The 22,518-nt window shown below is 46.0% G+C and overlaps 1 protein-coding gene across 2 annotated transcripts; it reads left to right on the top strand.

Moving 5' to 3' along the window:
* Window positions 1-5,505: 5,505 nt before the first annotated feature.
* On the top strand, window positions 5,506-20,667 carry LOC133381399 (zinc finger protein 560-like). Of its 2 annotated transcripts, none has more exons than XM_061620487.1 (5): window positions 5,506-5,628; window positions 14,898-15,927; window positions 16,108-16,221; window positions 16,550-16,676; window positions 19,112-20,667. In XM_061620487.1, exons 2-5 carry the CDS (start codon window positions 15,817-15,819, stop codon window positions 19,159-19,161), a joined length of 402 nt encoding a protein of 133 aa, XP_061476471.1. In that variant the 5' UTR covers window positions 5,506-5,628; window positions 14,898-15,816; the 3' UTR covers window positions 19,162-20,667. The 2 variants fall into 2 exon arrangements, with proteins under 2 accessions (XP_061476471.1, XP_061476472.1); XM_061620488.1 differs by having other exon boundaries at window positions 5,506-5,632.
* Window positions 20,668-22,518: the final 1,851 nt, after the last annotated feature.

The following is a 22,518-nucleotide window of genomic DNA, read 5'->3' as shown; positions in this document are numbered from 1 at the left end:
GAAGAAGGAAAGTACAGCATTTCAATAAATCTACACTCAGCACCAGAGCCTCTCTCTCTTCTTTTTGACCTTCTCCCACAACAGCAGATGTCCCTAGGAGCCAATCAGCGTGAAAGGCAAATGTTAGCTGCTGAGAAGAGTCTTCTCAGTGACTGACTCACCTTTCATTCTGGCTTCAATCAGCAGGAAAGGACAAGGAAGCATGTTAGAAGGGTCTTCTCAGTGGCTAACACACTCCCCTTTTGTTTTGATTGGCTTGTGGGACCCTGCTCCCAAAAATGTAAGGGGTCTAAGACCCCCCCAAGACCTCAGATGACTACACCCCTGTTTGAGTGTACATTGATGGGTGGGGGTACCAAATCTTAAGTAACAATAGGAGAAGAGAAAGTCAGCCAAGTGCAGGTGTTCTTGCAACACTATAATGAGAAAAACCCCAAGGTGGAATTCTCCCTTCCCCTGCACAACTTTTAAAAATACAGGCTGGGCCTGGCAACCAAGAGGTCTTCTGTATCTTTAAAAGTTGTGCAGGGGGAAGGGAGAATTCCACCTTGTGGTTTTTCTCATTATAGTGTTGCAAGAACACCTGCACTTGGCTGACTTTCTTTTCTCTTAAAGCTACAGGATCAGTCTCAGGCCAGGAGCCTGGCAACCCTAAGTAACAAAGAGCTTCCCAGAGAGTCACAAAAGGTAGTGCAGCAGAGAGCAAAGAGTTAACTTCTTTTCTGGGAAGAAGGCAGGGCCAATCAGAATAAATCTGCCCCTTTCTAGAGTGGAAAAATCAGGGTTTGGCTGCACCTTCTAGAGAAGAGTGGTGTATAGTTCAGTTCCTCCTGAGCTACTGCTGTGTTGTCGCTTACAGGCTCCCAAACTGTGATCCATAGACCACCAGGGGTCTGCGAGCTGCATTCAGGTGGTCCACGGCATGTCTGAATGAAATATTCATACTGATTTCTAATTGCATTTTCATTGCTCGTAAGAAATAAAAGGAGCAACAAAATGTACCTTGCGCAGGGCATTACAAAGCCTCCAACAGGCCGAAAAAAACATTTAAGTGGTCCGCCAAGACCCTCAGCCATTTTCAAGTGGTCGGGGGGGGGAAGGTTGGGAACCACTGAGTGAGAAATGAGGATGCTGGTGGTTCTCGTGTCAGCTGCTTGTGTTAGCAAGGAGGTGATCTCTGAGTTTCCTGTGGACAGCACTCTGCTCCGTCAGGGAGGGGCGAAAGCTGCCTGGGGTAGCGAGGAGACCTTGCCAAGCAATGCCATACAGTACTCATATAGGAACATAGGGGAATGCCTTGCACCGAATCAGACCACCGGGTCCTAGCTCAGTATGGCAGTGGCTCTCTAAGGGTTCGGGCAGGATTCTCTCCCAGAGCTACTTGAAATTCCAGAGATTGAACTTGCAAGTGGAAGATGCTCTTCCACTGAGCTTCTGCCGTGGGATAGCTAGGAGGCCTCTCCAAGCTTCCCACATGCAGCACTCTGCTCCTACTTTTTGCAGTCAATTGAGTCCACAGTCCTGCAGCCTCTGTTAGAGGGAACTTCTGTTGGGAGTAAAGAACCAACACATATTACAAGTGTCTTGAACGGGGGGGGGGGGCGTGATAGACAGAAAGGCAATCTATTCTTCCCTCTGCTGATTCCGCCTCTGAAATGTTTGTTGTTTTTGCAGGCTTTGCTCCTCCCCTTCCTTTTCTTTCTGCCTTTATTCTCAGTAGCTTAGTAAGGGCTCCCTGAGTACAAGCCGCATGGCTGCTTCAGCATGTATGGCCTCACCTCTTTGTAGTAATAAACCTTAAACTTCTTTATTCTTTCAACGACCAGGCTTAACAGACCAGTTATTTCTACACTCTGCTGCAGTGTATATCTGCCAAAAACTCTCAACACATTTTCCATTGCCAGCCAGCCAGCAACTATGGTAAGGGGAACCCACTAGGTAAGTGCCCACTTTTCTCCCTTGTTAATCTCTCAAGGACTCCTCGCAGAATTGGCATCCTGGGGGCCAAAACAGCAACGGCCTCCTAACATAAGAACATACGAACATAAGAGCCCGGTTGTGGAATCAGGCCAGTGGCCTATCCAGTCCAGCATCCTATTCTCACAGTGCCCAGCCAGATGCCACAATGGGAAACCTGCAAGCAGGACCTGAGCGCAAGAGCACTCCTGCCCCCTCCTGCAGTTTCCAGCAATGGGTATTCAGAAGCACACTGCCTCTGCCCGGGGAGGCAGAGCATAGCCACTGCGCATAGTGGTCTTTGATAGGCTTGAAATGGAAATGGCCTGCCTTCAAGTCGATCCCGACTTATGGCGACCCTACCAATCGGGTTTTCATGGTAAGCAGTATTCAGAGGGGGTTTACCATTGCCTTCCTCTGAGGCTGAGAGGCAGTGACTGGCCCAAGGTCAACCAGTGAGCTTCATGGCTGTGTGGGGATTCAAACCCTGGTCTCCCAGGTCGTAGTCCAACACCTGAACCACTACACAACACTGGCTTACCCTCCATGAATCATAATTGATACCGTCGACCACGGTATCTTGTTAAGCCGCCTAGAGGGATTAGGGATAGGGGGCACTGTTTTACGGTGGTTCCATTCCTATCTCTCAGGCAGGTACCAACGGGTAGCATTGGGGGATGAGGTTTCAGACCCTTGGCCTCTCACTTGTGGAGTGCCACAGGGTTCTATCCTCTCCCCCATGCTATTTAACATCTATGTGAAGCCGCTGGGAGCCATCATCAGGAGTTTTGGGCTGCAGTGTCACCAATATGCGGATGACACTCAGCTCTATCTCTCATTTAAGTCCTCACCAGAGGTGGCTGTGGAGACCATGTCCAAGTGCCTGGAGTCCGTTAGTGGATGGATGGGCAAGAAGAGGCTGAAGCTAAATCCTGATAAGACCGAGGTGTTACTCGTGGGTGATAAGAGAAGGTTGGGAGACATCGACTTGGTGTTTAACGGGGTGAGATTACCCCTGAAGGATCAGGTCCGCAGCCTCGGGGTCATTCTTGACTCCCAGCTGTCCATGGAAGCTCAAGTTTCGGCAGTGAGCCGGGCAGCTTGGTATCAATTACATCTGATACAGAGGCTGCGACCCTACCTTCCTGTACAGCTTCTCCCGGGAGTGATACATGCCCTGGTCTCCTCTCGCTTAGACTATTGTAATGTGCTCTACGTGGGATTACCCTTGAAGACGGTCCGGAAACTCCAGCTGGTGCAGAATGCTGCGGCACGCTTGATTACGCATAGCCGTCGCAGGGAACACATCACCCCGGTGTTCATAGATCTTCACTGGCTACCAGTTGTTTACCGGGCCCAATTCAAGGTGTTGGTATTGACCTTTAAAACCCTATACGGTTTCGGCCCAGTTTATCTAAAGGACCGCCTCCAGTATCACCAATTGAGCTGCCTTACAAGATCAGCCCAGCAGAATTTCCTCTCGGTCCCGCCGGCCAAAACAGCTCGGCTGGTGCGGACCAGAGAGAGGGCGTTCTCGGTAGTGGCTCCCACCCTCTGGAATTCCCTCCCCTACGATCTTCGACATGCCTCCTCCCTGATGAGTTTTCGACGAGCTTTAAAGACCTGGCTCTTCAGGCAGGCCTACAGGAACTTCGAGCTAGATTAGTTTGTAATGTTTAACTGATGTTTTTGATGTTAGTTTTAATTGATGACTGTGGTTATATTTATTGTATTATGTAGTGTATTTATTGTATTGTATATTGTATTTTGTTGCTGCTGTAAGTCGCCTAGAGTGTCCAAAAATTGGACAGATAGGCGACTAACAAATTAAATTTTATTATTATTATTAAAGAGAGACTCATTCACAAAGAAGGGAGGGAGACAGAGATCTTTTGCTTTCAGCAATTTATCTGTCCGTGTTGGGGGACGCTTCTGCACAGAGGCCCACTGAAGGAGAAGAACCGGAGGACAGGAGATGCATGCAAGCTGACCTCCATTTGGTTTGCATCAAGGTCAACTTGTTTGTGTAAAAGAGGGAACTGAAAGAGGTTTACTCCCAGACACCAAAAAAGGAAATGCAAAACCCAACCCCAAAAGGTAGACTTAGACAGAAGATTGTGTGGGAGGAAAAAATGTATACAAATTGCGACTGAAATGAGTACAAGAAAATAAAATTCAACTTCAGTCTTACAAAAAGTAAGGACATATATTGAACATACAAATGGAATTTCTAAAACGAATCGTAATGGTCTCAGCAGTAGAGAATGATGCCTTAACATCAAGCTGATGTGACAAGCAACGATAAGATTAATGCTAAAAGACCACACACATGTCCACCTCTGAAGGGTCTTCCTCAGTGGTCAATGAGGTGAGCTGGAGGATGTCCTCAAAACATATATGGCAAGTGCCCCTATGGTATTATGTTCTTATATTGCTTAAGATTCAATTTGTTTGAATCTGGCATTATTCATATCAGCAGATTAACCACTAGTAGAAAAATACCAGCTTTTCATAACAACTTATACATCTCTATGTTTATCAGATGTGCACAGTCATTGGTGAGTTTCCTAAAAGAGATTTTCTTTTTATAAATTAGACTAAGATTTTCAGTTACAAAGGTACACTAATCATGCACTATGCCTCCATTTGACAAATAATTGGGTGTTAGCACAAATTAAACCAGAACTGTCACTAAAAGCCAAAATGATGAAACTGAGGTTATCATACTTTGGACACATAATGAGAAGACATGATTCACTAGAAAAGACAATAATGCTGGGAAAAACAGAGGGGAGTAGAAAAAGAGAAAGGCCAAACGAGATGGATTGATTCCACAAAGGAAGCCACAGACCTGAATTTAGAAGATCTAAACAGGGTGGTTTATAACAGATGCTATTGGAGGTCACTGATTCATAAGTTGTAATCGACTTGAAGGCATACATCAAAAACATGCCTCCATTGCAGGTCAGCTCATTTTATCTTCCATACAGATCAACCAAATGACTTAACTTCTGGTGATGACATTATGTGTTGCACACTAATTGACCACTGAGAAAGATCCCCTGGGGGCGTCAAAAGTGTTTGGTGCAGATCATTAATTCTATCGTTGTTTGTCACATCTGCTTGATGTTAAGTCATCGTTCTGTATCGTTGAGATCACAATGACTGATTTTAGCAATCTCAGTTGTATCAGACTCTGTCTTCCTTATGATTTCAATCTAAAATGTCTTTGATATTTTGTTTTTAGTCCAACCACAATATGCCTGAACTTTGTCTGATCTTTGAGAGCTGCTGCCAGTCAGAGTACACGAGACTGGATGGACCAGAATTCTTATTCCGTATAAGGCAGCTTCCTCTGTTCCTACAATTCTGGGGCAGGAGCGAGCATTTGATTGCAGGCAGTCTTGAGTTTGCCGAGAACTTGCTCCTTGGCTCTCTGTAAGGGTTAAATCACAGCGATGGATTTCCTAGAGGGGAAGGAAAAACTGGAAAGGAGGGGGTGTCCTCCAGAGCAAAGGTCTGCTTTGTGAGTGTTCCTTACAGAGAAGGCTGATGCGCGCAGGAAGCGTGGAGGTTATTGCAAGGCTGGCGTCCGCTTCTACCCCGAGCAGCTATTGAAAAAGGAGCTGAAATGTTGCCAACTTTTGCTCAGCTGGCTACAGAATTGTAGGGGTGGGTGAGTGGAAGACGCAAGGGAGGAAAGTGAGGAGGGAGGGAAAGAAGCCGCCCCCCCCCCGTCCGTCAAGTGGAGAGAAGCCTAGCGACCGGAGAGAAAAGGCTGGGCAGTGTAGTGGGAAATCCAGAAGTTCAGGGTCTCTTCATGATAGTCACAGCCACCCCCCACCTTTTTTTGCTGCTGGGTTGAGAATGAGGTCCGTGTTAATGCCTTCTCTAGCAACAACAGTGGTCCCTAGGAGCCAGTAAGTTTTTAAAGGGAGAGTGTTAGCTACTGAGAAGAGTCTTCTCAGTGGCTGACTCACCTCCTTTCACTCTGATTGGCTCCAAAATACAGGAAAGGTCAAGGAAGCATGTTACTGTAGAAGACTTCTCTGTCTTCTTTTCATGCCGGTTTGCTCACAGGATGCGGGAGACATAGGGACCTTGCTCCCAAAAAAGTAAGGGGTCTAAGAGTCCCCCGAGACCCTGGATGACTACACCCCTGGCTGGGAGGCATCTGTGGGGAAGGGGCTGAGAAGTACGAGCCAGATTCTGGTGTGACAGATCCCAGGGGACCTGTAACAGGTGGCCCAGATTGCACTTCGTATCTAGCCATTTAACAGAGAACTGAAGCCTCCAGAGAGATCTAGATGTCAGTCATTTGGGGGGCCAGTGACCAGCGAAGCAACTTTTATGAGTGGCAGGAAAGGTGTTTTATTTCCAAAGGGATGCTTTGAGAGGCTACGAGCCTTATTTTGACACCTGTGTCGGAAAGCGACCAGGCTCCCCTGGCCTTTTTAACATACTTCCCCCCCCCGTTACAAATACACAGTGTAATAGTCACGGAACAAAGATTCCATGTATTACTTCATTGTATAGTCTCCCCCCAACTAATATTTGAACAATACTGAGATATGGAAAAAAAATGGAAATGGACTGCCTTCAAGTCGATCCCGACTTATGGCGACCCAATAAATAGGGTTTTCATGGTAAGCGGTATTCAGAGGGGGTTTCCCATTGCCTCCCTCTGAGGCTAGTCCTCCCCAGCTGGCTAGGGCCTGCTCAGCTTGCCCCAGCTGCACAAGCCAGCCCCTTCCTTGTCCACAACTGCCAGCTGGGGGGCAACTGGGACTCTGCAGCTTGCCCACGTAACCCCTGAGCCACTCACTGTGGGGGTGATCTTTAGCTGGCCCTTGACCCCCAGGAGACATGGGCGGGGATTTGAACTCACAGACTCTGGACTCCCAGCCAGGCTCTCCTCCCCACTGTGCTATACCAGCCAATATAATATAGTAGCCAATATAATATAGTAGCCAATTAATCCCAAGGTCTCCCCGTAAGGAGATGGAGAATTGGCCTCTGCTCTTTGCATTTCTTTGTGCAGGTTTGTGTTTTTGCTAAGAGGAGACTTGTACTTGCAGGACAGGTCTCCTGGGGGCTAGATTTTTCTCAGGGTTTTTCCTTTTCCATGCTATTTTTCGATTTTCCCCATATCCCCATGGATTATTTTTGCTCGGGAGTCTTCCAGTGGAAATCAGTAGACCTCACCGCAGGAAGTCTGGTGGATGTGGGCCTTTGACTTATTATTAAAGTCTGTCTCTTGCTTTAAAATGTTAAGTAACCTTTCTTACATTGCTGTAGGATGATATGATCAAGGGGATGGAGCGACACCCCTGTGAGAAAAGATTGCAGCATTTGGGGCTTTTTAGTTTAGAGAAAAGGTAAGACATGAAATGATAGGAAGTGTATAAAATGATGCACGGCGTGGAAAAAGTGAACAGGGAAATGTTTCTCTCCCTCTCACATGACACTAGAACTTGTGGACATCCAGTGAAGTTTGGCTTAAGAACATAAGAAGAGCCTGCTGGATCAGGCCAGTGGCCCATCTAGTCCAGCATCCTGTTCTCACAGTGGCCAACCAGGTGCCTGGGGGAAGCTCGCAAGCAGGACCCGAGTGCAAGAACACTCTCCCCTCCTGAGGCTTCCGGCAACTGGTTTTCAGAAGCATGCTGCCTCTGACTAGGGTTGCACAGCACAGCCATCACAGCTAGTAGCCATTGATAGCCCTGTCCTCCATGAATTTGTCTAATCTTTTAAAGCCATCCAAGCTGGTGGCCATTACTGCATCTTGTGGGAGCAAATTCCACAGTTTAACTATGCACTGAGTAAAGAAGTACTTCCTTTTGTCTGTCCTGAATCTTCCAACATTCAGCTTCTTTGAATGTCCACGAGTTCTAGTATTATGAGAGAGGGAGAAGAACTTTTCTCTATCCACTTTCTCAATGCCATGCATAATTTTATACACTTCTATCATGTCTCCTCTGACCTGCCTTTTCTCTAAACTAAAAAGCCCCAAATGCTGCAACCTTTCCTCGTAAGGGAGTCGCTCCATCCCCTTGATCATTCTGGTTGCCCTCTTCTGAACCTCTTCCAACTCTATAATATCCTTTTTGAGATGAGGCGACCAGAACTGTACACAGTATTCCAAATGTGGCCGCACCATAGATTTATACAACGGCATTATGATATCGGCTGTTTTATTTTCAATCCCTTTCCTAATTATCGCTAGCATGGAATTTGCCTTTTTCACAGCTGCCGCACACTGGGTCGACATTTTCATCGTGCTGTCCACTACAACCCCGAGGTCTCTCTCCTGGTCGGTCACCGCCAGTTCAGACCCCATGAGCGTATATGTGAAATTCAGATTTTTTGCTCCAATATGCATAATTTTACGCTTGTTTATATTGAATTGCATTTGCCATTTTTCTGCCCATTCACTCAGTTTGGAGAGGTCTTTTTGGAGCTCTCAGCAATCCCTTTTTGTTTTAACAACCCTGAACAATTTAGTGTCATCAGCAAACTTGGCCCCTTCACTGCTCACTCCTAATTCTAGGTCATTAATGAACAAGTTGAAAAGTACAGGTCCCAATACCGATCCTTGAGGGACTCCACTTTCTACAGCCCTCCATTGGGAGAACTGTCCATTTATTCCTACTCTCTGCTTTCTGCTTCTTAACCAATTCCTTATCCACAAGAGGACCTCTCCTCTTATTCCATGACTGCTAAGCTTCCTCAGAAGTCTTTGGTGAGGTACCTTGTCAAACGCTTTTTGAAAGTCTAAGTACACTATGTCCACTGGATCACCTCTATCTATATGCTTGTTGACACTCTCAAAGAATTCTAATAGGTTACTGAGACAGGACTTTCCCTTGCAGAAGCCATGCTGGCTCTGCTTCAGCAAGGCTTGTTCTTCTATGTGCTTAGTTAATCTAGCTTTAATAATACTTTCTACCAGTTTTCCAGGGACAGAAGTTAAGCTAACTGGCCTGTAATTTCCGGGATCCCCTCTGGATCCCTTTTTGAAGATTGGTGTTACATTTGCCACTTTCCAGTCCTCAGGCACGGAGGAGGACCCGAGGGACAAGTTACATATTTTAGTTAGCAGATCAGCAATTTCACATTTGAGTTCTTTGAGAACTCTCGGGTGGATGCCATCCGGGCCCGGTGATTTGTCAGTTTTTATATTGTCCATTAAGCTTAGAACTTCCTCTCTCGTTACCACTATTTGTCTCAGTTCCTCAGAATCCCTTCCTGCAAATGTTAGTTCAGGTTCAGGGATCTGCCCTATATCTTCCACTGTGAAGACAGATGCAAAGAATTCATTTAGCTTCTCTGCAATCTCCTTATCGTTCTTTAGTACACCTTTGACTCCCTTATCATCCGAGGGTCCAATTGCCTCCCTAGATGGTCTCCTGCTTTGAATGTATTTATAGAATTTTTTGTTGTTGGTTTTTATATTCTTAGCAATGTGCTCCTCAAATTCTTTTTTAGCATCCCTTATTGTCTTCTTGCATTTCTTTTGCCAGAGTTTGTGTTCTTTTTTATTTTCTTCATTCGGACAAGACTTCCATTTTCTGAAGGAAGACTTTTTGCCTCTAAGAACTTCCTTGACTTTGCTCGTTAACCATGCTGGCATCTTCTTGGCCCTGGCGGTACCTTTTCTGATCTGCGGTATGCACTCCAGTTGAGCTTCTAATATAGTGTTTTTAAACAACTTCCAAGCATTTTCGAGTGATGTGACCCTCTGGACTTTGTTTTTCAGCTTTCTTTTTACCAATCCCCTCATTTTTGTGAAGTTTCCTCTTTTGAAGTCAAATGTGACCGTGTTGGATTTTCTTGGCAATTGGCCATTTACATGTATGTTTAATTTAATAGCACTGTGGTCACTGCTCCCAATCGGTTCAACAACACTTACATCTCGCACCAGGTCCCGGTTCCCACTGAGGATTAAGTCCAGGGTTGCCGTCCCTCTGGTCAGTTCCATGACCAACTGGTCTAGGGAATAGTCATTTAGAATATCTAGAAACTTTGCTTGTTTGTCATGACTGGAACACATATGCGGCCAGTCTATGTCCGGGTAGTTGAAGTCACCCATTACTACCACATTTCCTAGTTTGGATGCTTCCTCAGTTTCATATCTCATCTCAAGGTCTCCCTGAGCATTTTGATCAGGGGGACGATAGATTGTTCCCAGTATTAAATCCCTCCTGGGGCATGGTATCACCACCCACAATGATTCTGTGGGGGAGTCTGCCTCTTTTGGGGTTTCCAGCTTGCTGGATTCAATGCCTTCTTTCACGTATAGAGCGACTCCACCACCAATACGTCCTTCCCTGTCCTTCCGATATAGTTTATATCCAGGGATAACCGTATCCCACTGGTTTTCTCCATTCCACCAGGTCTCGGTTATGCTCACTATATCAGTGCTCTCCTCTAAGACCAAGCACTCCAGTTCTCCCATCTTGGTTCGCAGGCTCCTAGCATTAGCGTACAGGCACTTGTAAGCAGTGTCTCTCTTCAAGTGTCTTTGGCACTTGTGGTTTGGCCTGTGGTAATTTTGCTCTTCTGAATTTATATCCTGTGCCCCTGCCCTCACAATGCCTACTTCTAGGCCTACCCCTTTTAAAATTTCATCATCTCTTTGGTTTTTATCCCAGGGGGGAGGTTTATTCCGAACTGGACCTTTCTCAGCTCCTGTCGGGTTTCCCCCCTCAGTCAGTTTAAAAGCTGCTCTGCTACCTTTTTAATTTTAAGTGCCAGCAGTCTGGTTCCATTCTGGTTCAAGTGGAGCCCGTCCCTTTTGTACAGGCCTAGCTTGTCCCAAAATGTTCCCCAGTGCCTAACAAATCCAAACCCTTCCACCCGACACCATTGTCTCATCCACGCATTGAGACTGCAAAGCTGGGCCTGTCTGGCTGGTCCTGCGCGTGGAACCGGTAGCATTATTAAAGTTTGCCTAGGGGGTCTGACCGAGTGGATCCAGGGTGTGGTCAACTCGTCTTTGTGGGAGGGAGTGGTCCCAGCCACCTTGAAAGGGGCAATGATTCAACCACTCCTGAAAAAGCCCACCCTGGACGCATTAGTTTGTGACAACTACCATCCAGTTGCAAATACTTCCTTCTTAGGGAAGGTGATTGAGAGGGTTGTGGTGTGGCAATTGCAAATCCTCTTGGATGAAACAGATTATCTTGACCTATTTCAGCCTGGGTTCAGGCCTGGTTATGGGACTGAATCAGCTTTGGGCGCCCTGATGGATGACCTTTATTGGGAGAAGGACAGGGGGAGTGCGACCCTGTTATTCTTACTTGATCTCTTGGTGACTTTTGATACCATTGACCATGGTATCCTGGACTGACGTGGTGAGATGGGTATCGGAGACACTGTTTTACAGTGGTTCCAATCCTATATCCAGGGTCGTTCTCACAGAATAGCATTGGGTGACTGTCTTTCGGCCCCCTGGCAGTTGTGCTGTGGGGTGCCGCAGGGTACCATCTTGTCCCCCATGCTGTTTAACATCTATATAAAGCCCTTGGGAGATATCATCAGGAGATTTGAGGCGAGGTGTCAGCAGTACGCTGATGATACCCAGCTCTATTTCTCTGTAACATCTGAATTGGGAGAGGCTGTGCAAGCGGCTGAAAGAATTGCACTGGCTGCCCATTAGCTACCGGGCCAAGTTCAAACTTCTGGTTTTGGTGTACAAAGCCCTATACAGCTTGGGACTAGGATACCTGAAAGACCATCTTAAGAACATAAGAACATAAGAACATAAGAAGAGCCAGCTGGATCAGGCCAGTGGCCCATCTAGTCCAGCATCCTGTTCTCACAGTGGCCAACCAGGTGCCTTATATACCCAGTCGATCATTGCGCTCTGCAGGTGAGGGTCTCCTGCAGGTATCATCTTATCAGGAGGTCTCTTCCACACAATATTGGAAGCAAACCTGTAGTGTTGTGGCACTGACACTTCACAATTCTCTTCCCTTAAATATTAGACAGGCACCATCTCTGTTATCTTTTTGGCGCCTACTGAAGACCTTCCTCTTTCAACAAGCCTTTTAAGTAGAGACCTTATCCCAGTCTGCGTCTGTGTTGGAATTGGTTTTTAAGATGTTTTTAAATATTTTAAAGATGTTTTTAAGGTGTTTTGTTTTAATATGTCTTTAAAGATTGATTGATTGCATTTATATACCGCCCCATAGCCGAAGCTCTCTGGGTGGTTTACAGCAATGTTTTAATGTGTCTTGAAAGATGTTTTGTTTTTGAGATGTTTTAGAGAGCTTTTAGTGTTTTCCTTTGCCACCCTGGGCTCCTTCTAGGAGGAAGGAGAGGACATAAATGTAAGTAAGTAAGTAAGGTGAATGTTGGAAAATTCAGGATAGATAAAAGAAAGCATTTCTTCACACACTGTATAGTTAAACTATGGAATTCGCTCCCACATGAGGCAGTGATGGCCACCAGCTTGGTTGGCTTCAAAAGAGGATTAGACAATTTTATGGAGGATTAGGCTATCAATGGCTACTAGCCATGATGGCTGTGCTTTGTCTCCATAGTCAGAGGCAGTGTGCTTCTGAATACCAGTTGCTGGAAACTGCAGGAATGGAGAGTGCTTTTGTGCACTCAGGAGGGGAGAGTGTTCTTGCACTCAGGTCCTGCTTGCAGGATTCCCTTAGACATCTGGTTGGCCACCGTGAGGACCCTGGACTAGATGGGCCATTGCCTGATCCAGCAGGCTCTTCTTCTGTTCACATGTTATGTTATAATGCCTTTATAATATAGTAAAACCTTCACACAGTGCATAGCAGAATATGGAATTCACCCCCACGAGAGGCATTGACAGACACCAGTTTGGATGGCTTTTACAGGGGATTAGACAAGTTCATGGAAGGCTATCAGTGTCTACTAGCCATGATGGCTATTCTCTTCCTCCACTGGGAGGCAGTATGCTTCTGAGTACCAACTGCTAGAAACCGCAGGAGGGGAGAGTGCTTAGGTCCTGCTTGCAGGCATCCTGTTGAGGCATCTGGTTGGCCACTCGGAGAACAGGATGCAGAACTAGATGGGTCAAGTGCCTGACCCAGGATGCTCTTACCTTCTTACTGCTTTTGCTTTTAAGTTAGGTAGCTAACTTTCCTCTTTCAACAAGCCTTTTAAGTTGAGACCTATCCCAGTCTGCATCTGTGTTAGAATTGCATGTTAATGTTTTTTTTAAATAATATGTTTTTAACCCTTTTTTAAAAGATGTTTTTAAAGCTTTTTAAAAAATGTTTTTAACATTGTTTTGTTTTAATGTATTTTAAGGTCTGTTTTTAGGATGTTTTAAAGTGTTTTTAGCACTTCTGTTTGCCGCCCTGGGCTCCTGCTGGGAGGAAGGGCGGGATATCAATCAATCAATCAATCAATCAATCAATCAAACAAACAAATAAAGCAAATAGCTTTACAACTTTATATGTCTTCTATTTAGTGCAAGTAGTAGTCCCATTGTAATTGTTTCATGTATTCATGTAATCATTTTTATATAACTTACTGTTTTATTAATTCTTCCTTTGGTAAATAGACATTGACATTTTCTCACATTGTCAGTAATTTTCAATAAATTTTAAATTGACTTTCTTTTTGGCGTGGCTGTGGCTCTTTAATCACTATTCATAGGCTCACTGGAGCAAATTAATATAGTCTGAATTTAGTGTTAAGTGTTTTCATGTGTGCAGTGGAGTGCAGAAATAGCTGATCTGTTAAGACTGGTCATTGAAAGAGCCAAGAAACATAAGGTTCATTACTACAAAGAGGTTAAGTCACACACGCAGAAGCAGTGATGCCACCTGCACTCAGGGAGTGGTTACTAACCAACTGAGGACAAAGGAAGAGAGGAAGGGGAGGAGTAAAGCCTGCAAAAACAACAAACACTTTAGAGGAGGAATCAGTAGAGGGGAAGAATAGATTGCTTTTCTGTCTATCGCCTCCCGCTGATTCAGGTCAGGTGCTTTACTCCCATTATTCAGAACCTGATTCTCATGTAAAGGACCACAGAAGAGTGTCAGTTTCAGTCTGACAGAGGTAGACTGAGAAAAAGGCAGGGAGAGGAGATACAGCCTTGAGCTCTGGAAAAGACCTTTTGGGTCTACTCTATGGGGGATCTGATGAGAGGCGGTGGAACTGCAGCTTGTAAAAAGGACTGCACTGATTGCCTCCCTCTGTGCTTCAGGAAGCTCTCAGTGTGTATATCTATAAATAGACTTTACACAAATGCCTAAGGAAACCAGACCCACACAAATGCTTCCCCTGGAATGTCTTGCCTCTTGGGGAAACAGAAGTGCACATAACATCATCGTCATCAGTCTTTCTAGGCTCTGAAATCTAGAGATTTGAAAACAAGATGCTCCCTGCCCACATGCATGCTAGAAAAGGAAAAAAGGATGGGGAGGGAAGAGGAAAGCAAGCAAACGCTACAGCTTGTTCTTCAGAATCGGAACGGGACAGATTACCCCATAACACCCAGCTGGAAGGAGGGGGCTTTCCTGCTCCCTGCAAAGCCAGGAGCCCTCTCTGGTTCAAATTGGTTTTAAGCTACTTTCCATTTTTCTTAGGAGAGGCGGCTCTAGGAGAAGCAGGTGTGTCTGGGGAACGTTGTGAGAAAAAGAAGTGGGAGCAGTTGTGGGAGGGAGGTGCAAGGGAAGGCTCGGGGGGGGTGGAGAGAGAAAAAGGAAAGGGATTGCAATACGGACTAATGGGAAGGATGTGAGGCTGCATGTGCATTGGGCTTGGAGCAGACCAAGAAAGAAATCTCTCCCCACCCCCCAATCCCCACATGTGCCTTTCGCTTCTTTTTGAGTCTTTGACTTTTCTACAGCAAAAATGGCCAGTCACCAGCTCGTACCCGAAGGTGAAAAATGGCTTCAAGAGAGCTTACAGGAGTTCATTCACGGATTTCTTTCTTGGCTTTGCAGGGCTTGGTACATTCCCTCATTGGGCCAGCCTTGGCCTTAAGACGGCATCCGACAGAAGAGGAAGGAAAGCGATCCTTCGGCCATGTTGGAGGCTGCCTTGGCTCACGCATCGAAGACGGACGAGACGGACTTGGCTGGCCTGATGGGAGGGAGGTGCCCTGATGCTCTCCAGGCTGCCAACGACCAGGAATTCTGAGAAAACTATGCAAAAGGGTATGGGTGAAAAGGATACCCTCCGGTTAGATGTAGAGCTTTTGCGAGTCCTGCTACCAGGACACTGAGCAGCCCCGAGAGGTTTGCAGTCGACTCTTACCATCTCTGCAGCTGTTGGCTAAAACCAGAGCAGCACACAAAAAATCAGATCTTGGACTTGGTGATCTTGGAATGGTTCCTGGCTGTCCCTCCCCCAGAGATGGTGAGCTGGGTGAGGGAATGTGGACTGGAGACTAGTTCCCAGGGTGTGGGCCTGGCGGAATGTTTCCTCCTGAGCCGGGCAGAGGACGAGAAGCGGGAAGAGCAGCAGGGCTCAAGATCCTCCTTCAGTCGGCCAATCTTGGCCTAAGAGAGCATCTGATAGAAGGGGAAGGTGATCCTTTGATCACCTTGGATCTTGAATTGAAGGTGGAAGTGCAGGACGTGGGTGACCTGATTGCAGGGAGGTGCCTTGATGCCACCCAGGCTGCAGTCAGGGATGAATTCTGGGAAAGGACCGTGCAGATCCTGACAGGACATCCTCAGCTTCAGTGAACAGTACCAGTTTTTCAGGCAATGCTGCTACCAGGAAGCCAAAGGGCCCAGAGACGTTTTCAACCAACTTTGCAATCTCTGCCATCAGTGGCTGAAGCCAGAGTGACACACAAAGGCTCAGATCCTGGACCTGGTGATCCTGGAGCAGTTTCTGGCTGTCCTTCCCCCGGAGATGGAGAGCTGGGTCAGAGAATATGGAGCGGAGACCACTTCCCAGGCGGTGGCCCTGGCCGAAGGTTTCTGCCTGAGCTGGGCAGAGGAGAAGCAGCAGGAAGAGCGGCAGGTGAGAGGGTTTCATCCTGGTGATACAAAGGGGCTGAGAATATTTCTAAGAAAAAAAGTCCCCACCAGTTGCCCAGTTTTTCCTGGAAATCCTCCAAGGAGAGGACATCCCACTTAGTCCCTGTCCTGTAATGTTCCTTTTCCTAACCACCCCTTCTCTCTTCGCTCCTCACAATCCTAGCGGGACCTATTTGCAGAAGTGGCTGCTGATATCCATGAGGCAAAGAAGGTTTCACTGATGCAGGAAATACCTTTTCTTTGTGCTGGAGTAACAACAGCTGGGCACCTGGATCAGGTAAGGCTGGAGTGGGCCATTGTCCACGCTTGTTAGGGCTGATGGTAGTTGTTGTTCAGCAACATCCGGAGAGCCAAAGTTTCCCCATGTGTGAGGGATCTCTGGAGAGACAAGCCGAGGATTCTCTGGCTTCCTCTGTTCCCTTCGCTTCTCCCTGGGCCTGGAAACATTTGCCGGTTTGCTTCTTTAAAGCTCCCAAGTAGAAATGTTATGGATACCACTCCTTGAAGACCTGATGAAGCGGCTTAAATGTTCTTTCTGATTGTGTTTAGAAGGGACAAAACTGTTGCATTAACTTTTGAGTGGGAAATGTGTTCTTTTCTTTCAGGATCTGGTGACCTTCGAAGATGTGGCTGTGCATTTCACTGAGGAGGAGTGGGTTCTGCTCAATCCGGAACAAAGGGCACTGCACAAGGAAGTCATGGAGGAAGTTCGGGGGACTGTAGCCACTCTGGGTAAGGCCACTTGATTGGTAAAGCAGTCTACCATTGCATAAAAAAAATGAAATATATTAATTTGTTCTCTTGCTACATTTCATCACCCTGAGACCTCCTCTTCCACCCTGGCTGGCTTCTGGGGTCTCTTAGTTTCCAAATCGCATGAGCTATTGGTTCCCCTCTATTTGGCACTGGTTAGGCCTCATCTTGAGTATCGTGTCCGGTTGTGGACACCGCACTTTAATAAGGATGCAGAGAAACTGGTATGGGTTCAGAGGAGGGCAAAGAGGACTGACAACAAAGCCCTATGAGCAGAGACTGAAAGAACTGGGCATGTTTAGCCTTGAGAAGACTGAGGGGAGATATGATAGCATTCTTCAAATACTTGAAAGGTTGTCACACAGAGGAGGGCCAGGATCTCTTCTCAATCGTCCAAGAGTGCATGACACAGAATAATGGGCTCAAGTTACAGGAAGCCAGATTTCGGCAGAACATCAGGAAAAACTTCCTAACAGAGTGGTATGACAATGACCACTCTAACAACTGTTAGAGTGGAACCAATGACCTAGGGAGGTGGTGGGCTCTCCAACACTGGAGGCATTCAAGAGGCAGCTGGACAGCCACTTGTCAGGTCTGTTTTAATTTGGAATCCTGCACTGAGCAGGGGGTTGGACTCGATGGCCTTATAGGCCCCTTCCAACTCTATAATTCTATGATTCTTCCCAGGATGATGTAAGGCAGCAGACCTTTGTCAAAACCACAGTAGATAGTGTCCATCTTGGATCTTAGATTCTTCCTCCTTCCTTGCACCTGAAGGAAATGGGATGTAATCTTATGTGCATACTTAAAAACATCAGATGTGCCCTGACTTTCATTAGGCCAAAGTCAGCATCTGCTTCCACAGTGGCCAGCCAGATGCCTCCAGGAGGTCCACAAGCAGGGCATGAATGCAGTTACCCCTTTCCATTGTTGCTTTTGAGCAGTGTACTGCCTAAGGCTGCCAGATGCACACAGGGAGGTCTCATCCTCAAACCCCAACCCACTCATTGATCCTCTGTGAGTTCTACCACAACAACCATTTTAGAGAAGACAAAGTAATTACTACCCTACACGTGTCCTGACTCAAAACCTCAACTGAAATCAAGTGTTCAGAAACTGGATGTGTTCTGCTGACTGGTGCTGTCCAGAAGTCCCCGCAGGACTCGGTAGCGCAGCCTAGTGCTGTCAGCATCAGTCATCTGGTTGGTGCTTACAGCAAGCTGAGATTGGCAGGGAACAATGAGAAGCACAACTGAATGCTCCCAAAGGTTCCATTGCAGCCATGTCTTTACCTGCGCCACATCTGGCATCACATATGATGTCAGATGTGGGGCAGGTGGGTGTAGTTTCAGGAAAAATGGCCTCGCAGGCTAAATCAAGATCTCTGCCTGGCTTTATCTGGCCTGAAGGGTGAAGCTTCCCTGCCACTTGCCTTGTTGTTGTTATGTGCCTTCAAGTCGATTATGACTTATGGCGACCCTATGAATCAGTGACCTCCAAGAGCATCTGTCATGAACCACCCTGCTCAGATCTTGTAAGTTCAGGTCTGTGGCTTCCTTTGTGGAATCAATCCATCGCTTGTTTGGCCTTCCTCTTTTTCTACTTCCTTATGTTTTTCCCACCATTATTGTCTTTTCTAGTGAATCATGTCTTCTCATTATGTGTCCAGAGTATGATAACCTCAGTTTCATCATTGTAGCTTCTAGTGACAGTTCTGGTTTAATTTGTTGTAACACCCAATTATATGTCTTTTTCGCGGTCCATGATATGCGCAAAGCTCTCCTCCAACACCACATTTCAAATCAGTGGATTTTTCTCTTATCCGCCTTTTTCACTGTCCAACTTGCCTATTATGATGTATTTTTATTATTTATTGAATTTATATCCCACCCTTCCTCCCCAATGAGCCCAGGGTAACAAATATATCAGCGCAAACAACTGAACAACAAGAAAAAGACAAGCATTCTAAAAAGATAGTTAAAGACATTCTAAAACACCGTTACCGTTAAAAACATTCTTTCATCAGTGGTCTTGCCAGGAACAGCTCTTCAGCCATCAAATGGCCTTGGGTCCTTCCCAATCCCCGCCATTTTCTTTCGCCCCTCCAAAAGACCCCCTTTTCTCCTCCCTCTTAGTTTCTTCTTATCCCACCACCTCTGCTCTCCTTTGCTGAGTTAATCCCAATCAGCACAGTCTATTTAATACCTAATTTTATTTAGACCAAAGCCAGCATCGGTTTCCAACAGTGGCCAGCCAGATGCTTCCAGGAGATCCTCCAGGAGGCCCTAGCAAGCTTCTCCCCCTTCCTTCTTTTGCTTTCTGTCATTTGTGGTAGCCGTTAATTGTGTCCAGTTTTGGATGTCAGGCTCCATTTCCCACTTGAGCTCTTACTTAATTGTCTCTATCAATCCCAGGAGGCGAAAGAGCCAGATGTAAAGACGGGGAAACAAAGAACAAAAACTGATGCAAAACAGAAGAGGAGGGACAAATCCTCATCATCTCGAGGTTGTGATGTCTTTGCATTCCCAATCCAAGAGAAAGTAGATAAGGGAAAGGTGTCAGTGCCCTGTGGGTGAGGACAGCTTCCTCTGTCAATCAAGCCTTGATCTTCAGAAGAGAAGTCACGCAGGGGCAAATATTTTTAGAGTGCTCTGAAAGTCAAACTTGAGGGAGACAAACACACTTCACCAGGGAGGGCATTCCACAAGTGGGGAACTGCCACTGAACAAGCTGTGTTGCGGGTCAACACCAACTACTACGCAGCCTCCAGTAGCAGCACCACCAACATGGTCTTGCCTGCTGATCATAGGGTCTGAGATGGGGAAGACACCCCCCAGGATATAGGGATCACAGGGGCGATAGTGGGGAAGGGACAATTTTAGGTCCTTGAGCCAAAAGCCATTTATGGCTTTATATGCTAGAATGAACCCCTTAAATCTGGCCCAGTAGCTCAGTGGCTGCCAGTGCAACGCTTTCAGGATCAGTGACCCAAGGTCCCATTGGGCTGCCCCATTTACAAGCCTAGCAGCTGCATTCAAGGCAGCCCCACTTACAGTGAATTACAGAAGTCCAGGCAGGAGATCACCAAAGCATGGTCAACTGAGGCCTGGCTGTCCTGGTCTAGAAGTGGCCATAGCTGGCAAATCAGCCTAAGCTGGGGCATAAGAACTAGCCACAGAAGCCACTTGAGACTAGTGATGAGTTGGAATCCAGGAGTACTTCCAGAATACTGTTCCTTCAGGGGGAGCGCAACCCCTACTAGCACAGGTGATGCCCAGACATGGAAAGTGCCCACCCACAGCACTTCCGTCTTATCAGGACTCAGCCTCAGTTTATTGGTCCCCATCCAGTCCGTTACGGCGTGTAGACACCTGTCCCAACACCTTCACAGCCTCTCCTGATTCCAGTGGAATGGAGAGATAAGAGTTGTGTGTCGTCAGCGTACTGCATCAGTGGCATCTAACAAATTAAATTAAAATTAAAAATTATTTTTTTTAAAAAAAATTAAAAATCTGTCACGTGACAGATTTAAAAAAAATTACAAATTGAAAAAAAAAGTCACATGATAATGGTTGGAAATGTGATGAACCCCAGCCTGATGACTCACGTTATCTTTTGGACTGTAGTAAAATTAAGAATTTCTGGAATCATGTCTTAGACAACATCAGACAAACAACCAGGTATGAGATCCCAAAGAACCTGTTATATATACTTTTAAATTATTTAGAAGACTATGTTGAGAACATGGACATTAAAATGGTCACTATTTTGTTAACAGCAGCTAGAATGTCAGTTTTGACTTACTGGGAAAAAAACAATTCCCTTTCCCTTGCCAGAGTGTTTTTTTTAAGGATTTGGTACTTGGCAACAATGCACTTATGTTAGAGCAAGAGAAAAGATACTATATGAAAATGAGTTTTTTTTAAAAATGGGTAACTTTTATTTTGGAAAGAGAAAGCTGGGGATGACATAGAACCGTATTCACTATTTGCTTTGGTTTAAAGATGTGAATCCATATATAATTGTTAATATTTTATATATATTTATTGTCTTCTGTAATAAATATTTGTATTATTAGTTGTATTAATAATGTTACCCTTCTGTTTTGGATTGTCCTTATGACACATATGTTTACTTTGCCATCAGGGTGCATAGAGGCTTGCTTTACCCATCACCAGATGGGTTTCTGCCACAAGAACCTTACAATCTTCACCAGCAGTACAATGGCAAAATCAGAAGTGCAGGGTCCCTTCATGTTAATCCCAGCCATGCCCCCTCCCTGCTTTTTTTTTTGCTGCTGAGTTGACAGCGAGATCCTTGTTAATGCCTTCTCTTATAACAGATGTCCCTAGGAGCCAATAAGCATGAAAGGGAAGTGTTAGCTACTGAGAAGAGTCTTCTCAGCGGCTGACTTACCTCCTTTCACTCTAGTTGGCTCCAGTCAGCAGGAAAGGACCAGGAAACATGTTAGAAGACTCTTCCTTACATACTGATTGGCTTGCAGGATTCTGGAGACTTTGGGACCCTGCTCCCAAAAAAGTAAAGGGCCTAAGACCCCCTGAGACCCTGGACGACTACACCCCTGTTCCACACAGAGGAACAGCAGAGGAAGGGGAGAGAGTGGAGGATGGCTAAATGGGGAAGGAGGATGTAAGTATTCACAGTTCAACATAGTCATATTGGACTTAAATATATCGGACATATCAGACTTAAATGCCATCCTGGGCTCCTGTTGGAAGGGAGGGATATAAATCGAATAATAAATAAATATAAATCAAATAATAAAGAAAGAAAGAAACGTGTGGGTGCCCTGCAATGTCAGAGTCCAGAGCTCATGTGAAACACAGTCCCATCTATTGCATGAGCCCCCTTGCAACAAAATGAGGTGTGGTTGCTGGATGCATTAGTGGGTAATGCATATTAATGGATGGCCCAGCAGACACAAGACCCAGGTATTTGGGTTGCCTCTTGAAACCCCTACAAAGCATAAGGCTGGTGGGACTCCAGCCACCCATCATCTTAATTTGTCTAGAGGCATCTGTACAGATCAATGAGCACATGCACATTTAAGCCATGAGCCTGTGCCCTAAGGCCTTTCAAGACCCTAGTGACACCTTGGAAAGAAGTTCTCCGATTAAGCTGCTCTGATTGGGGTCACTTGCAGGGGCTAGTTTTAAAAGATGGGGAGCCTAACAGAACAGCCATTCTTTAGAACCGAGGACACCATGAAGGACAAGCCTATTGGCAGCTTTCGGGCATCCACAAAACCTCCAAAGTGCCGTTCCTTCTATTTCTGATGTTAAGGAGTGCTGTTCCTTAATAGCCAAACAAATGCACAAGAAGAGAGCTATTGGCAGGCTTGGGGGGAACCCAAATGTGTGCAGAAGTACCAGGAAAAAAGGGAGAAAAGATTGATCTTTGGCACTTGACAGCAAAGGATAATGAAATAACAGGTCAGAAAGAAAAGGGGGGGAAGGATCAAATTGGAAATGTTGAACATCAACATGCAGGCAGGGGGAAAGGATTCATTCTTATTCCAGGGGCATAATTTAGGAACAACTCATGTGGCTACCTGTGGAGCAATCCTAAAGAGGGGGGGAACTAAAGCACCCTTCCACTAGTGTGGGTGGCACCTATGCACCCAGTACACTCGCAGAAAGCTGTGCAAATGGGGCGGAATCTGGGTGTGGCAGGCAGTAGTTTAGTGGCAAATTCAGATGTGCAGGGACCCTTCATAATTGTCACAGCCACGCCCCTTCCCCCTTTTTTACTGTTGGATTGAGAATGAGATCCTTGTTAACGCCTTCTCCCACAACAACAG

The sequence above is a fragment of the Rhineura floridana genome, chromosome 3 (genome assembly GCF_030035675.1).
Source record: "Rhineura floridana isolate rRhiFlo1 chromosome 3, rRhiFlo1.hap2, whole genome shotgun sequence".
NCBI lineage: Eukaryota > Metazoa > Chordata > Lepidosauria > Squamata > Rhineuridae > Rhineura > Rhineura floridana.
This window is presented reverse-complemented; position numbering and strand designations above follow the sequence as displayed.